Below are 18,422 nucleotides of genomic sequence, written 5' to 3'. Positions count from 1 at the left end.
TGTCGTTTTTCAGCACTCAGCAAACTACTGCGGCTCTCAGAAGCATTGGCCATAACCCGTCTCCGGTAATCGCTCTATACCGATATTCATATCGGCTTTGTGTCCTTTACAACCAGCCATCTAACCATTAATGGCTGTTACACGTTAGGACAGACCTAGTCATGGGTAATATACTCATGCTATGAGTTATGTCTCTGATCAAGGGGACAAAGTCTCTGACCGTGACGACAAAGCCGGACATTGGGACATTGTAATATGGGCCCTATTAAGGACACCGTGTATAGGAGACAGCAGAGAGCAATCATGTTTAGGACTTGACTTCTCAACTGATTGTGATCCGTTAAGGGTCCGAACCCCATCGTTAGGGAGTAGTGTTCAGCGAGTATGTTCTATTAACCCTTTCGGCGAGTATGCTCGGGCCGAGCTCCGAGTATTTACAGCTGCTCGGTGATACGGTTGAATCGCTCCCGTGTGCATGATTTGTGACTGTTTGACAGCTAATTACATGTGAGTCTATTTCTTACACATTCCTCACATGTAATAAAACTGTCAAACAGCTGCAAATCATGCACACGGGAGCGATTCAACCGTATCACCGAGCAGCTGTAAATACTCGGAGCTCGGCCGAGCATACTCGGACAGAACATACTCGCTCAACACTATTAGGGAGCTGTGTATGATGATGTTTTATTTTGCTAATATTACCTTGAGGTTTTATTACTGCATCTCATAAATGGCCTGCCATAGGCTAAGTATATGTCCCGGACAGGACTACATTTTCATGGCCCGGGTGCCAATGACAAGGACAGTGGCCGCCTATTGTCCCTACCTTTTATATAACACATTGGGATCCAAGACAAGCTGCGAGTTGTACAATCATGGTTTAGTGATACAGTAAATATTGTGCCAAGGTCCAAAAGGCCGGGACATGGTGTATTCATAGCAGGCCTATCGGTGGCGTGCTAGTCAGATATCAGAAGAGGACAGCCAAGATCCTTCATAGCGCCGGCATTATCTATCAATGATCCTGCATAGCTTGGTAAAGTCACAGCATCTCAGGTATCTGATGGAAGAAATCCATTCATTTTATTACTAATTAATGTTCATTTTAGGAGTTAAAGGTAACTTGGCAAAAAAACAAAATGTTTCATGACTTTGAGAACTTCCTTCACTCATGTTCAAAGGCTGAAGTCAATGAGTCTCTTAATCTTACAAACAATGGAGATGACCGACTTCTAACTTCCGGTCAGTTAGAAGTTGCGGTCACAAGATTGCACCACGGGACAGAAGCAGCGCCACAAACAGGTGAAGACAACGGCTGGTAAGTGGAAGACTAGGGGCAGGGACCTCAGGTTGGTAGCACCACTCCAGTGCTGAAATCATAACGCAGGAGTGGCGCCTTATAGTGACCGCTGACGCACGCTGCCGGATCTGTAGGCAGTCAGGATCAGGCACTGGCTGTGTGATCTCAGGGATGTGTGACTGAGACGCTGCGGTGATTCAGAGTAAATCTGCCGGACACGGAGCTGCGCTGCAGACTAGTCAGACAGACAGGTCCCCAGTGTCTTCTCGGCCCACTGACAGTGACTCACAGGTCTCTCCCTATCCCTATACGCGCATGTAGGCAGAGACCTGTCAGTCCAGGGTAGCGGGCGGAGAAGACACTGGAGACCTGTCTGTCCGACTAGTCTGCAGCGCGGCTCCGTGTCCGGCGGTAATTTACAGTATGTTATTCTCTGATATGTGCTTCAGGGTCAAACAATCCTGGCTGAGATCATACAGTCAGTGCCTGATACATGCTGCCCACGGATCACGCTGCCCACGCATCAGGCAGCCCACGGATCAGGCTGCCCACGCATCAGGCTGCCCACCGATCAGACTGCCCACCGATCAGGCTGACCACGGATCAGGCTGACCACGGATCAGGCTGACCACGGATCAGGCTGCCCACCGATCAAGCTGCCCACGGATCAGGCAGCCCACCGATCAGGCAGCCCACGGATCAGGCTGCCCACGGATCACACTGCCCACGGATCAGGCAGCCCACGGGTCACACTGCCCACAGATCACGCTGCCCACGGATCAGGCAGCCCATCTATCAGGCTGCCCACCGATCAGGCTGCCAAAGGATCAGGCAGCCCACGGATCAGGCTGCCAAAGGATCAGGCAGCCCACGGATCAGGCTGTCCACAGATCAGGCTGCCCACGGATCAGGCTGTCCACAGATCAAGCTGCTCACCGATCAGGCTGTCCACAGATCAGGCTGCCCACGGATCAGGCTGCCCACGGATCAGGCAGCCCACAGATCAGGCTGCCCACGGATCAGGCTGCCCACGGATCAGGCAGCCCACGGATCAGGCTGCCCACAGATCAGGCAGCCCACGGATCAGGCAGCCCACGGATCAGGCTGCCCACGAATCAAGCAGCGTATATCAGCTGTAAGGTTCCCTTTAAGCAGAATGCCAAAATGATAAAAGCAATTGGGTTAATATATTGCATTATAAGAAAGTTACTTATGGAGGAATTGCTCTCAGACATTTATGGCATATCCAAATCTGACAACAACATGGCCCAAAGATTAGTGTGACTAAACTAATAATAGAAACCAAGGTTACAGCGGATGGATGAATGTGAAGGAAATGTTACTGACTTTTGTAAACTGTTTATAAACAGAAATATTTAGTGATTCCGCTCATCGGACGGACGGCCCTAGGACCAGTGTTACTCAATAGGGTAGGTAGGTGAAGATGACTTATTGCGCTGTTCTCTTCTGTATTTTGGATGAGACTTTTCGGTTCAGTTCTGTTGGTGCGTTAAAAAAAATTTGTTTCCCATAAGAATCACCCGTACAGCATCTGATTTTTAGATTTTTACAGATACATTGCTATTATTAACATAGGAAACTGTTGTAAGTCTTGTAAATTTTATTTGCTGGTAATGATCAATAAAAATGAATGCCAAACAGATGGCAAAACGGAGCCAGCAGCTCGGGCGACATGAGACCCATGACAGGTTCCCTTTAAGTCAGGATCCACTAATAGACCTGATCACAGGGGCATAAGTGTAAGCAATGAGGTTGTAGTGTGGCAGAATGCTCACCTGTGGAAGCATGCTCACCTGTGGAAGCATGCTCACCTGTGGAAGCATGCTCACCTGTGACAGAATGCTCACCTGTGGAAGCATGCTCACCTGTGGAAGAACAGAAGGATGGACAGCATGGTCTGATCTATGTTGCTGTTGCAGATGCCTTCATTCAGGAGGTAGCAGGGGTCCCTGACCACAGGCTCTAGAGAGTCCTGCCTCATGATGGTCTTCAGCTTGTCGGTGTTGAAGTTTTCAAAAACCATCTTTTCCCTCAATTGCCGAAAATTATTAACAGTAGGACTGGGCAGATTATTATTGTCTCCGCCGCCTTCCTCCATCTCGCTCTTGTTGGCTAAATCAAGGCAGCAGCTGCAGCAATCCAAACCAATGGGCGACCGGCAGCCGGTGTCTTCAGCCATGTCTGTGGAAGTATCCATAGAGTCCAAGACGGCAGGCAGCGCTGCAGACAGTCCACGATGAGCAGCAGCAAAGAGCCGGGAGCCCTGGGTATGAACCAGGTCTTCCCTTCTGGAGGTCTAAGGCTGCACCTCCCTTGGTGACTGTGCACACAGACGCCTCTATGTGTTGTGTGCAGGAATAGGGAAGTGATCCTGTGTCTCTACTAGGCAGCGCTCAGCTGTGAGAGCTGAACCGCAGTCCTCTAACTCCCCCAGAGGCCGAGCTACACGACTTTACATAAGAGGACACAAGGGAGGCCAGGAGGAGCAGCCTCTGCACTACAGAAAGCCAGGGGATGGAGCTCCTGAGCCTCCACACCTCCGGAGATCCTCCACACCTCCGGAGAGCCCCCACACCTCCTGAGATCCTCCACACCTCCAGAGAGCCCCCACACCTCCAGAGAGCCCCCACACCTCCTGAGAGCCCCCACACCTCCTGAGAGCCCCCATACCTCCTGAGATCCTCCACACCTCCTGAGATCCTCCACACCTCCTGAGATCCTCCACATCTCCTGAGAGCCCCCACACCTCCTGAGAGCCCCCACACCTCCTGAGATCCTCCACACCTCCTGAGATCCTCCACATCTCCTGAGATCCTCCACACCTCCTGAGAGCCTTCACACCTCCTGAGAGCCCCCACACCTCCTGAGAGCCCCCATACCTCCAGAGATCCTCCACACCTCCTGAGAGCCCCCACACCTCCTGAGAGCCCCCATACCTCCTGAGAGCCTCCACACCTCCTGAGATCCTCCACACCTCTTGAGATCCCCCACACCTCCTGAGAGCCCCCACACCTCCTGAGTCTGCACACCTCCTGAGAGCCTCCACACCTCCTCAGGCTCCACACCTCCTGAGAGCCCCCACACCTCCTGAGATCCTCCACACCTCCTGAGAGCCTCCATACCTCCTGAGAGCCCCCACACCTCCGGAGAGCCCCCACACCTCCGGAGAGCCCCCACACCTCCTGAGAGCCCCCACACCTCCTGAGAGCCCCCACACCTCCTGAGAGCCCCCATACCTCCTGAGAGCCCCCACACCTCCTGAGAGCCCCCACACCTCCTGAGAGCCCCCACACCTCCTGAGATCCTCCACACCTCCTGAGAGCCTCCACACCTCCTGAGAGCCCCCATACCTCCTGAGAGCCTCCACACCTCCTGAGATCCTCCATACCTCTTGAGATCCTCCACACCTCTTGAGATCCCCCACACCTCCTGAGTCTGCACACCTCCTGAGAGCCTCCACACCTCCTCAGGCTCCACACCTCCTGAGAGCCCCCACACCTCCTGAGAGCCTCCACACCTCCTGAGAGCCTCCACACCTCCTGAGAGCCTCCACACCTCCTGAGAGCCCCAACACCTCCTGAGAGCCCCCAAAACACCTCCTGAGATCCTCCACACCTCCTGATGTCCTCCACACCTCCTGAGATCCTCCACACCTCCTGAGATCCTCCACACCTCTTGAGATCCCCCACACCTCTTGAGATCCCCCACATCTTTTGAGATCCCCCACACCTCTTCAGATCCCCCACACCTCCTGAGATCCTCCATACCTCTTGAGATCCCACACACCTCTTGAGATCCCCCACACCTCCTGAGTCTGCACACCTCCTGAGAGCCTCCACACCTCCTCAGGCTCCACACCTCCTGAGAGCCCCCACACCTCCTGAGATCCTCCACACCTCCTGAGAGCCTCCATACCTCCTGAGAGCCCCCACACCTCCTGAGTCTGCACACCTCCTGAGAGCCTCCACACCTCCTCAGGCCCCACACCTCCTGAGAGCCTCCACACCTCCTGAGAGCCTCCACACCTCCTGAGAGCCCCAACACCTCCTGAGAGCCCCCAAAACACCTCCTGAGATCCTCCACACCTCCTGATGTCCTCCACACCTCCTGAGATCCTCCACACCTCCTGAGATCCTCCACACCTCCTGAGATCCTCCACACCTCCTGAGATCTTCCACACCTCTTGAGATCCCCCACACCTCTTGAGATCCCCCACATCTTTTGAGATCCCCCACACCTCTTCAGATCCCCCACACCTCCTGAGAGCCCCCACACCTCCTCAGGTTCCACACCTCCTGAGAGCCCCCACACCTCCTGAGAGCCTCCACACCTCCTGAGATCCTCCACATCTCCTGAGAGCCCCCACACCTCCTGAGAGCCCCCACACCTACTGAGATCCTCCACACCTCCTGAGATCCTCCACACCTCCTGAGATCCTCCACACCTCCTGAGATCCTCCACACCTCCTGAGATCCTCCACACCTCCAGAGATCCTCCACACCTCCAGAGATCCCCCACACCTCCTGAGAGCCCCCACACCTCCTGAGATCCTCCACACCTCCTGAGAGCCTCCACACCTCTTGAGATCCTCCACACCTCTTGAGATCCCCCACACCTCCTGAGAGCCCCCACACCTCCTGAGAGCCCCCACACCTCCTGAGATCCTCCACACCTCCTGAGATCCTCCACACCTCCTGAGATCCTCCACACCTCTTGAGATCCCCCACACCTCCTGAGAGCCCCCACACCTCCTGAGTCTGCACACCTCCTGAGAGCCTCGACACCTCCTCAGGCTCCACACCTCCTGAGAGCCCCCACACCTCCTGAGATCCTCCACACCTCCTGAGAGCCTCCATACCTCCTGAGAGCCCCCACACCTCCGGAGAGCCCCCACACCTCCTGAGATCCTCCACACCTCCGGAGAGCCCCCACACCTCCTGAGAGCCCCCACACCTCCTGAGAGCCCCCACACCTCCTGAGAGCCTCCACACCTCCTGAGAGCCCCAACACCTCCTGAGAGCCCCCAAAACACCTCCTGAGATCCTCCACACCTCCTGATGTCCTCCACACCTCCTGAGATCCTCCACACCTCCTGAGATCCTCCACACCTCTTGAGATCCTCCACACCTCTTGAGATCCCCCACACCTCTTGAGATCCCCCACATCTTTTGAGATCCCCCACACCTCTTCAGATCCCCCACACCTCCTGAGAGCCCCCACACCTCCTGAGCCCGCACACCTCCTGAGAGCCTCCACACCTCCTCAGGTTCCACACCTCCTGAAAGCCCCCACACCTCCTGAGAGCCCCCACACCTCCTGAGATCCTCCACACCTCCTGAGATCCTCCACATCTCCTGAGAGCCCCCACACCTCCTGAGAGCCCCCACACCTCCTGAGATCCTCCACACCTCCTGAGATCCTCCACACCTCCTGAGATCCTCTACATCTCCTGAGATCCTCCACACCTCCTGAGATCCTCCACACCTCCTGAGATCCTCCACACCTCCAGAGATCCCCCACACCTCCTGAGAGCCCCCACACCTCCTGAGATCCTCCACACCTCCTGAGATCCTCCACACCTCTTGAGATCCTCCACACCTCTTGAAATCCCCCACACCTCCTGAGAGCCCCCACACCTCCTGAGAGCCTCCACACCTCCTCAGGCTCCACACCTCCTGAGAGCCCCCACACCTCCTGAGATCCTCCACACCTCCTGAGAGCCTCCATACCTCCTGAGAGCCCCCACACCTCCTGAGTCTGCACACCTCCTGAGAGCCTCCACACCTCCTCAGGCCCCACACCTCCTGAGATCCTCCACACCTCCTGAGAGCCCCCACACCTCCTGAGAGCCTCCACACCTCCTGAGAGCCCCAACACCTCCTGAGAGCCCCCAAAACACCTCCTGAGATCCTCCACACCTCCTGATGTCCTCCACACCTCCTGAGATCCTCCACACCTCCTGAGATCCTCCACACCTCCTGAGATCCTCCACACCTCTTGAGATCCCCCACACCTCTTGAGATCCCCCACATCTTTTGAGATCCCCCACACCTCTTCAGATCCCCCACACCTCCTGAGAGCCCCCACACCTCCTGAGCCCGCACACCTCCTGAGAGCCTCCACACCTCCTCAGGCTCCACACCTCCTGAGAGCCCCCACACCTCCTGAGATCCTCCACACCTCCTGAGAGCCTCCATACCTCCTGAGAGCCCCCACACCTCCTGAGTCTGCACACCTCCTGAGAGCCTCCACACCTCCTCAGGCCCCACACCTCTTGAGATCCTCCACACCTCCTGAGAGCCTCCACACCTCCTGAGAGCCTCCACACCTCCTGAGAGCCCCAACACCTCCTGAGAGCCCCCAAAACACCTCCTGAGATCCTCCACACCTCCTGATGTCCTCCACACCTCCTGAGATCCTCCACACCTGCTGAGATCCTCCACACCTCCTGAGATCCTCCACACCTCCTGAGATCTTCCACACCTCTTGAGATCCCCCACACCTCTTGAGATCCCCCACATCTTTTGAGATCCCCCACACCTCTTCAGATCCCCCACACCTCCTGAGAGCCCCCACACCTCCTCAGGTTCCACACCTCCTGAGAGCCCCCACACCTCCTGAGAGCCCCCACACCTCCTGAGATCCTCCACACCTCCTGAGATCCTCCACATCTCCTGAGAGCCCCCACACCTCCTGAGAGCCCCCACACCTACTGAGATCCTCCACACCTCCTGAGATCCTCCACACCTCCTGAGATCCTCCACACCTCCTGAGATCCTCCACACCTCCAGAGATCCTCCACACCTCCACAGATCCCCCACACCTCCTGAGAGCCCCCACACCTCCTGAGATCCTCCACACCTCCTGAGAGCCTCCACACCTCTTGAGATCCTCCACACCTCTTGAGATCCTCCACACCTCCTGAGAGCCCCCACACCTCCTGAGAGCCCCCACACCTCCTGAGATCCTCCACACCTCCTGAGATCCTCCACACCTCTTGAGATCCTCCACACCTCTTGAGATCCCCCACACCTTCTGAGAGCCCCCACACCTCCTGAGTCTGCACACCTCCTGAGAGCCTCGACACCTCCTCAGGCTCCACACCTCCTGAGAGCCCCCACACCTCCTGAGATCCTCCACACCTCCTGAGAGCCTCCATACCTCCTGAGAGCCCCCACACCTCCGGAGAGCCCCCACACCTCCTGAGATCCTCCACACCTCCGGAGAGCCCCCACACCTCCTGAGAGCCCCCACACCTCCTGAGAGCCCCAACACCTCCTGAGAGCCCCCAAAACACCTCCTGAGATCCTCCACACCTCCTGATGTCCTCCACACCTCCTGAGATCCTCCACACCTCCTGAGATCCTCCACACCTCCTGAGATCCTCCACACCTCTTGAGATCCCCCACACCTCTTGAGATCGCCCACATCTTTTGAGATCCCCCACACCTCTTCAGATCCCCCACACCTCCTGAGAGCCCCCACACCTCCTGAGCCCGCACACCTCCTGAGAGCCTCCACACCTCCTCAGGTTCCACACCTCCTGAGAGCCCCCACACCTCCTGAGAGCCCCCACACCTCCTGAGATCCTCCACACCTCCTGAGATCCTCCACATCTCCTGAGAGCCCCCACACCTCCTGAGAGCCCCCACACCTCCTGAGATCCTCCACACCTCCTGAGATCCTCCACACCTCCTGAGATCCTCTACATCTCCTGAGATCCTCTACATCTCCTGAGATCCTCCACACCTCCTGAGATCCTCCACACCTCCAGAGATCCCCCACACCTCCTGAGAGCCCCCACACCTCCTGAGATCCTCCACACCTCTTGAGATCCTCCACACCTCTTGAGATCCTCCACACCTCTTGAGATCCCCCACACCTCCTGAGAGCCCCCACACCTCCTGAGAGCCTCCACACCTCCTCAGGCTCCACACCTCCTGAGAGCCCCCACACCTCCTGAGATCCTCCACACCTCCTGAGAGCCTCCATACCTCCTGAGAGCCCCCACACCTCCTGAGTCTGCACACCTCCTGAGAGCCTCCACACCTCCTCAGGCCCCACACCTCCTGAGATCCTCCACACCTCCTGAGAGCCCCCACACCTCCTGAGAGCCTCCACACCTCCTGAGAGCCTCCACACCTCCTGAGAGCCCCAACACCTCCTGAGAGCCCCCAAAACACCTCCTGAGATCCTCCACACCTCCTGATGTCCTCCACACCTCCTGAGATCCTCCACACCTCTTGAGATCCCCCACACCTCTTGAGATCCCCCACATCTTTTGAGATCCCCCACACCTCTTCAGATCCCCCACACCTCCTGAGAGCCCCCACACCTCCTGAGCCCGCACACCTCCTGAGAGCCTCCACACCTCCTCAGGTTCCACACCTCCTGAGAGCCCCAACACCTCCTGAGAGCCCCCACACCTCCTGAGAGCCCCCACACCTCCTGAGAGCCCCCACACCTCCTGAGATCCTCCACACCTCCTGAGAGCCTCCACACCTCCTGAGAGCCTCTACATCTCCTGAGAGCCTCCACACCTCCTGAGAGCCCCAACACCTCCTGACAGCCTCAACACCTCCTGACAGCCTCAACACCTCCTGACAGCCTCAACACATCCTGAGAGCCCCCACAACACCTCCTCAGATCCTCCACACCTCCTGAGGTCCTCCACACCTCCTGAGAGCCTCCACAACACCTCCAGAGATCCTCCACACCTCCTGAGATCCTCCACACCTCCTGAGAGCCTCCACACCTCCTGAGAACCCCCACACCTCCTGAGAGCCCCCACACCTCCTGAGATCCTCCACATCTCCTGAGATCCTCCACACCTCCTGAGATCCTCCACACCTCCTGAGAGCCCCCACACCTCCTGAGATCCTCCACATCTCCTGAGATCCTCCACATCTCCTGAGATCCTCCACACCTCCTGAGATCCTCCACACCTCCTGAGAGCCCCCACACCTCCTGAGAGCCCCCACACCTCCTGAGAGCCCCCACACCTCCTGAGATCCTCCACACCTCCTGAGATCCTCCACACCTCCGGAGATCCTCCACACCTCCTGAGATCCTCCACACCTCCTGAGATCCTCCACACCTCCTGAGATCCTCCACACCTCCTGAGATCCTCCACACCACCTGAGATCCTCTACACCTCCTGAGATCCTCCACACCTCCTGAGAGCCTCCACACCTCCTGAGAGCCCCCACACCTCCTGAGAGCCCCCACACCTCCTGAGAGCCTCCACACCTCCTGAGAGCCCCCACACCTCCTGAGATCCTCCACACCTCCTGAGATCCTCCACACCTCCTGAGAGCCCCCACACCTCCTGAGAGCCCCCACACCTCCTGAGATCCTCCACACCTCCTGAGAGCCCCCACAACATCTCCTGAGAGCCCCCACAACATCTCCTGAGATCCTCCACAACATCTCCTGAGATCCTCCACACCTCCTGAGATCCTCCCCATCTCCTGAGATCCTCCAGAAAATCTCCTTAGATCCTCCACACCTCCTGAGAGCCTCCACATCTCCTGAGAGCCTCCACACCTCCTGAGATCCTCCACACCTCCTGAGATCCTCCACACCTCCTGAGAGCCTCCACACCTCCTTAGATCCTCCACATCTCCTGAGATCCTCCACATCTCCTGAGAGCCTCCACACCTCCTGAGAGCCTCCACTGCTTGTACTATACCTCGAGCCTTCACTGCTTGTACTATAACCCGAGCCTTCACTGCTTGTACTATAACCCGAGCCTCCACAGCTGGTACTATACCCCGAGCTTCCACTCCTTGTACTATACCCCGAGCCTCCACAGATTGTACTATACCCCGAGCCTCAACTCCTTGTACTATACCCCCGAGCCTCCATTGCTTGTAATATACCCCGAGCCTCCACAGCTTGTACTATACCCCGAGCCTCCACTGCTTGTACTATACCCCGAGCCTCCACTCCTTGTACTATACCCCGTGCCTCCACTGCTTGTACTATACCCCGAGCCTCCACTGCTTGTACTATACCCCGAGCCTCCACTGCTTGTACTATACCCCGAGCCTCCACTGCTTGTACTATACCAAGTGCCTCCACTGCTTGTACTATACTCCGAGCCTCCAAAGCTTGTACTATACACCGAGCCTCCACTGCTTGTGCTATACACCGAGCCTCCGCTGCTTGTACTATACCCTGAGCCTCCACTCCTTGTACTATACCGCGAGCCTCCACTGCTTGTACTATACCCCGAGCCTCTACTGCTTGTACTATACCCCGACCCTCCACATCTCCTGAGAGCCTCCACACCTCCTGAAAGCCTCCACACCTCCTGAGATCCTCCACAACATCTCCTGAGATCCTCCATACCTCCTGAGAGCCTCCACATCTCCTGAGATCATCCACACCTCCTGAGAGCCTCCACACCTCCTGAGAGCCTCCACATCTCCTGAGAGCCTCCACATCTCCTGAGAGCCTCCACACCTCCTGACATCCTCCACACCTCCTGAGAGCCCCCACAACATCTCCTTAGATCCTCCACACCTCCTGAGAGCCTCCACATCTCCTGAGATCCTCCACAACATCTCCTGAGATCCTCCACACCTCCTGAGATCCTCCACACCTCCTGAGATCCTCCACACCTCCTGAGATCCTCCACACCTCCGGAGATCCTCCACATCTCCTGAGATCCTCCAGAACATCTCCTGAAATCCTCCACATCTCCTGAGAGCCTCCACATCTCCTGAGAGTCCCCACATCTCCTGAGAGTCCCCACATCTCCTGAGAGCCTCCACATCTCCTGAGAGCCTCCACACCTCCTGAGAGCCTCCACATCTCCTGAGATCCTCCACACCTCCTGAGAGGCTCCACACCTCCTGAGATCCTCCACACCTCCTGAGAGCCTCCACACCTCCTGAGATCCTCCACACCTCCTGAGAGCCCCCACAACACCTCCAGAGATCCTCCACACCTCCTGAGATCCTCCACACCTCCTGAGAGCCCCCACACCTCCTGAGAGCCCCCACACCTCCTGAGATCCTCCACATCTCCCGAGATCCTCCACACCTCCTGAGATCCTCCACACCTCCTGAGATCCTCTACACCACCTGAGATCCTCTACACCTCCTGAGATCCTCCACACCTCCTGAGAGCCTCCACACCTCCTGAGATCCTCCACACCTCCTGAGATCCTCCACACCTCCTGAGAGCCCCCACATCTCCTGAGAGCCCGCACACCTCCTGAGATCCTCCACACCTCCTGAGATCCTCCACACCTCCTGAGATTCTCCACACCTCCTGAGAGCCCCCACACCCCCTGAGAGCCTCCACACCTCCTGAGAACCTCCACACCTCCTGAGAGCCTCCACACCTCCTGAGAGCCCCCACACCTCCTGAGATCCTCCACACCTCCTGAGATCCTCCACACCACCTGAGAGCCCCCACACCTCCTGAAAGCCCCCACACCTCCTGAGAGCCTCCACACCTCCTGAGAGCCTCCACACCTCCTGAGAGCCCCCACACCTCCTGAGAGCCCCCACACCTCCTGAGATCCTCCACACCTCCTGAGAGCCTCCACACCTCCTGAGAGCCTCCACACCTCCTGAGAGCCTCCACACCTCCTGAGAGCCTCCACTGCTTGTACTATACCTCGAGCCTCCACTGCTTGTACTATACCCCGAGCCTTCACTGCTTGTACTATAACCTGAGCCTCCACAGCTGGTACTATACCCCGAGCCTCCTCTCCTTGTACTATACCCCGAGCCTCCACAGATTGTACTATACCCCGAGCCTCCACTGCTTGTACTATACCCCGAGCCTCAACTCCTTGTACTATACCCCGAGCCTTCACTGCTTGTACTATAACCCGAGCCTCCACAGCTGGTACTATACCCCGAGCCTCCACTCCTTGTACTATACCCCGAGCCTCCACAGATTGTACTATACTATACCCCGAGCCTCCACTGCTTGTACTATACCCCCGAGCCTCAACTCCTTGTACTATACCCCGAGCCTCCACTGCTTGTAATATACCCCGAGCCTCCACTGCTTGTACTATACCCCGAGCCTCCACTGCTTGTACTATATTCCGAGCCTCCACTCCTTGTACTATACCCGAGCCTCCACTGCTTGTACTATACCCCGAGCCTCCACTGCTTGTACCAAACCAAGAGCCTCCACTGCTTGTACTATACTCCGAGCCTCCACTGCTTTTACTATACCCCGAGCCTCCACTGCTTGTACTATACCCCGAGCCTCCACTGCTTGTACTATACACCGAGCCTCCACTGCTTGTACTATACCCTGAGCCTCCACTCCTTGTACTATACCCCGAGCTTCCACTGCTTGTACTATACCCCGAGCCTCTACTGCTTGTACTATACCCCGATCCTCCACATCTCCTGAGATCATCCACAACATCTCCTGAGATTCTCCACAACATCTCCTGAGAGCCCCCACACCTCCTGAGATCCTAGACAACATCTCCTGAGATCCTAGACAACATCTCCTGAGATCCTCCACAACATCTCCTGAGATCCTCCACAACATCTCCTGAGATCCTCCACAACATCTCCTGAGATCCTCCACAACATCTGCTGAGATCCTCCACAACATCTCCTGACATCCTCCACACCTCCTGAGATCCTCCATACCTCCTGAGGGCCCCCACACCTTCTGAGAGCCTCCACATCTCCTGAGAGTCGCCACGCCTCCTGAGACCCTCCACATCTCCTGAGAGCATCCACACCTCCTGAGACCTTCCACATCTCCTGAGAGCCTCCACACCTCCTGAGAGCCTCCACACCTCCTGAGATCCTCCACACCTCCTGAGAGCCTCCACACCTCCTGAAAGTGTCCACACCCCCTGAGAGCCTCCACACCTCCTGAGATCCTCCACAACATCTCCTGAGATCCTCCATACCTCCTGAGAGCCTCCACATCTCCTGAGATCATCCACACCTCCTGAGAGCCTCCACATCTCCTGAGAGCCTCCACACCTCCTGACATCCTCCACACCTCCTGAGAGCCCCCACAACATCTCCTGAGATCCTCCACACCTCCTGAGAGCCTCCACACCTCCTGAGAGCCCCCACAACATCTCCTGAGATCCTCCACACCTCCTGAGAGCCTCCACATCTCCTGAGATCCTCCACAACATCTCCTGAGATCCTCCACACCTCCTGAGATCCTCCACACCTCCTGAGATCCTCCAGATCATCTCCTGAGATCCTCCACACCTCCTGAGAGCCTCCACATCTCCTGAGAGCCTCCACAACATCTCCTGAGATCCTCCACACCTCCTGAGAGCCCCCACACCTCCTGAGAGCCTCCACATCTCCTGAGAGCCCCCACACCTCCTGAGAGCCTCCACATCTCCTGAGAGCCTCCACACCTCCTGAGAGCCTCCACACCTCCTGAGAGCCTCCACACCTCCTGAGATCCTCCACACCTCCTGAGATCCTCCACACCTCCTGAGAGGCTCCACACCTCCTGAGAGCCTCCACACCTCCTGAGATCCTCCACACCTCCTGAGATCCTCCACACCTCCTGAGATCCTCCACACCTCCTGAGAGCCTCCACAACTCCTCCTGAGAGCCTCCACACCTTCTGAGAGCCTCCACAACATCTCCTGAGATCCTCCACACCTCCTGAGATCCTCCACACCTCCTGAGAGCCCCCACACCTCCTGAGAGCTCCCACACCTCCTGAGAGCCCCCACACCTCCTGAGAGCCTCCACACCTCCTGAGAGCCTCGACATCTTCTGAGAGCCTCCACACCTCCTGAGAGCCTCCACTGCTGGTACTATACCCCGAGCCTCCACAGCTGGTACTATACCCCGAGCCTCCACTGCTTGTACTATACCCCGAGCCTCCACTGCTTTTACTATACCCCGAGCCTCCACTGCTTGTACTATACCCTGAGCCTCCACTGCTTGTACTATATCCCGAACCTCCACTGCTTGTACTATACCCCGAGCCTCCACTCCTTGTACTATACCCCGAGCCTCCACTCCTTGTACTATACCCCGAGCCTCCTCAGCTTGTACTATACCCCAAACCTCCACTGCTTGAACTATACCCCAAGCCTCCACTCCTTGTACTATACCCCGAGCCTCCACTGCTTGTACTATACCCCGAGCCTCCACTGCTTGTACTATACCCCGAGCCTCCACTGCTTGTACTATACTCCGAGCCTCCACAGCTGGTACTATACCCCGAGCCTCCACTGCTTTTACTATACCCCGAGCCTCCACTGCTTTTACTATACCCCGAGCCTCCACTGCTTTTACTATACCCCGAGCCTCCACTGCTTGTACTATACCCTGAGCCTCCACTGCTTGTACTATACCCCGAACCTCCACTGCTTGTACTATACCCCAAGCCTCCACTCCTTGTACTATACCCCGTGCCTCCACTTCTTGTACTATACCCCGAGCCTCCACAGCTTGTACTATACCCCGAGCCTCCACTCCTTGTACTCTACCCCGAGCCTCCACTGCTTGTACTATACCCCGAGCCTCCACTGCTTGTACTATACCCCGAGCCTCCACTGCTTGTACTATACTCCGAGCCTCCACTGCTTGTACTACACCCCGAGCCTCCACTGCTTGTACTATACCCCGAGCCTCAACTGCTTGTACTATACCCCGAGCCTCCACTCCTTGTACTATACCCCGAGCCTTCACAGCTTGTACTATACCCCGTGCCTCCACTCCTTGTACTATACCCCGTGCCTCCACTTCTTGTACTATACCCCGAGCCTCCACAGCTTGTACTATACCCCGAGCCTCCACTCCTTGTACTATACCCCGAGCCTCCACTCCTTGTACTATACCCCGAGCCTCCACTGCTTGTACTATACCCCGAGCCTCCACTGCTTGTACTATACTCCGAGCCTCCACTGCTTGTACTATACTCCGAGCCTCCACTGCTTGTACTATACTCCGAGCCTCCACTGCTTGTACTATACTCCGAGCCTCCACTCCTTGTACTATACCCCGAGCCTCCACAGCTGGTACTGTGGCGCCCCTGAGGGTTCAGTCGCTACAGGGGTACTGCACCTCAGATGGGGTGTGGTATCTCCTCTTCCAGGTAAGGATGGAGCATCTCACAGAACCCCACTTCACACTCAACACTACACCACTCCTGTCCTGTAGGGGGCCTAAATGCACCAGAGTGCTGCCCCGGCCCGGGATAGAGGAGATGGGGGGAACCAAAGATAGGGGGAACCATGTAGTGGGTGAGGGTGGAGAACACACTTTTAGGAAGCACTTATTCATTCATATTTAATCTACGGCCATCTTAAGTTCAAGGTCTTTGATTGTGGGTCTTCTGTCAGGGTCCAGCAAGAGGCTGTAGCTGGCTGAAGATTCACGGTCCTCGTTCTCTGGCCTTGAGATGAGGAGCGGGTCAGAGTTAACCACTGTCTCTACCCGGTCAGGGTCCTGACCTAAGAAGGCCTAGGAGGGGAGCAGCGGAGATAGGCTCCACAGGCCAAAGGATCCCAGGGGGATACAGACAGAGCGGAGTCGCCATCTGTATCCTTCACTCTAGCCTAGTCAGAGGGATTCCTGCTGCAAGAGGGGTAACCGGCCCCCGATATCTGACTTTGTCACTTCAAGTCTCAGTCAGAAAAGCTCGGAGGCCTAGTGGATCCCAGGGGGATATCGACGGAGCGGAGTCGCCACCTGTATTCTTTATTCTGGCCTAGTCAGAGGGATTCCTGCTGCAAAAGAGGTAACCGGCCCTCGATATCTGACTTTGTCACTTCAAGTCTCAGTCAGAAAAGCCCGGAAACTTAGTGGATCCCAGGGGGATACGGACGGAGCGGAGTCGCCACCTGTATCTCTTAAACTGCGTTTATCCAGTGGGACCCGGCCTTACACCACATTCATACCACACACAGGAGAAGACTCAGTGGGAGAACTTACTAAGGAGAGGAACACACACCAGAGGGGTCTCGACAGGTGCTCCTGATCTACCTGGAAAGTGCTGGACCCCCTTCCCGGTGGCCGTAGTACGCCGTGTGTAGCAGAAGCTTTGCGGCTGAAAGTTCATCTAAAGTGAGTAAAGACCCGGATGACTTCATTCACCGCCTCCACCTGTTTATTCCTGCGTGGCACTGCACTCACCATACTTCCACATAGTCCTCCTGCCCACTGCCCTGGGGCCTACTCCGCCTGTGGGGAGTAGTACCAACTGTGCTGCTAGAACACTAGCCTCAGAGGACTGTTGCAGCGCTGGTGGCCTTTACCCGAAACCACAGGTGGCGTAGTCGATCAACCACTCATCCTAAAGCCCATTATTTTTATGTGACAGCCCTGGGCACGGAACGAGTCCAGGCCACGACTGTGTAGCGCCCCGAGGGTTCGGCTGCTACAGGGGTATTGCACCTCTGCCAGAGGTGTGATATTCCACTCCCGGGTAAGGATGGAGTGTGGACCGGGACTCAGTTAGCTGCATGCATCACACACACCCCATTTCCGGGGGACAGCTCAACGGTGCTCCCATTTATATAGTAATGCAGGCACGACAGACCCTGTCCCTGGCTGGAGTGGGGAGGGGGGAGGAATACCCAGTGATGTAGGAGCAGAAGGGGTCGGTTTCTGAGCATAGGTAGGAGCTCATTGGTTGCTGGTCACCTGAGCTCACATACTAGGGGAAGGTATATAAGGTGGGCACCATCTTAGTTCTGGGAGAAGTTCAGTTCAGTTGAGTTCAGGGAGAGAAGGAGTTCAGCCAGGAGGGTTGACAGGGAGCTGTGGCTCAGTCTGGGCCCAGCTCCACGAGGCAGGCCTAGGGTGAAGGCCGGAGCCAGAAGAAAGGAACAGACACAGAAAGGAACAGAAAAGGAAGAAAAGTACCCAAAATGTAGAAGGGCTCAGAAACGAGAAGGCAGAAGGAACCCTAAGGACCCAGGAGATTGCGGGTGACGGGTTGGCAGAACAGGGTACCGGATCCCAAGTTGGTGGAGGTGACTAATCCTTAACCAAGAACCGGTGGTCGTGACCATTTACTGGTGCGACCCCTCACTACACCTACTAGGAAGACACACCACATAGGGTCAGGAAAGTGGGCACCCAGCCCTCCCAGGAGAAGACCCGAGGCAGCTGGA

At 56.5% G+C, this 18,422-nt stretch overlaps 2 protein-coding genes across 2 annotated transcripts in view; one reads left to right on the top strand and one right to left on the bottom strand.

Moving 5' to 3' along the window:
- Window positions 1-3,761, bottom strand: part of LOC141154137 (TSC22 domain family protein 3-like) — an 86,542-nt gene extending 82,781 nt beyond the window's left edge. The window contains exon 1 of the mRNA XM_073639620.1: window positions 3,190-3,761. Coding sequence (XP_073495721.1) covers window positions 3,190-3,521 — 332 coding nt within the window. The 5' untranslated portion in view covers window positions 3,522-3,761. The remainder of the gene's footprint in view (window positions 1-3,189) is intronic.
- The window catches only part of RPS4X (ribosomal protein S4 X-linked), a 528,117-nt gene that overhangs the window by 128,706 nt on the left and 380,989 nt on the right, over window positions 1-18,422 (top strand). The window lies entirely within an intron of this gene.

Source organism: Phyllobates terribilis, unplaced genomic scaffold, assembly GCF_046119375.1.
Source record: "Phyllobates terribilis strain yellow unplaced genomic scaffold, ASM4611937v1 Scaffold_7__3_contigs__length_470593459, whole genome shotgun sequence".
NCBI lineage: Eukaryota > Metazoa > Chordata > Amphibia > Anura > Dendrobatidae > Phyllobates > Phyllobates terribilis.
The sequence above is the reverse complement of the archived record's forward strand: the minus strand, read 5'-3'. Positions and strand labels throughout refer to the sequence as shown.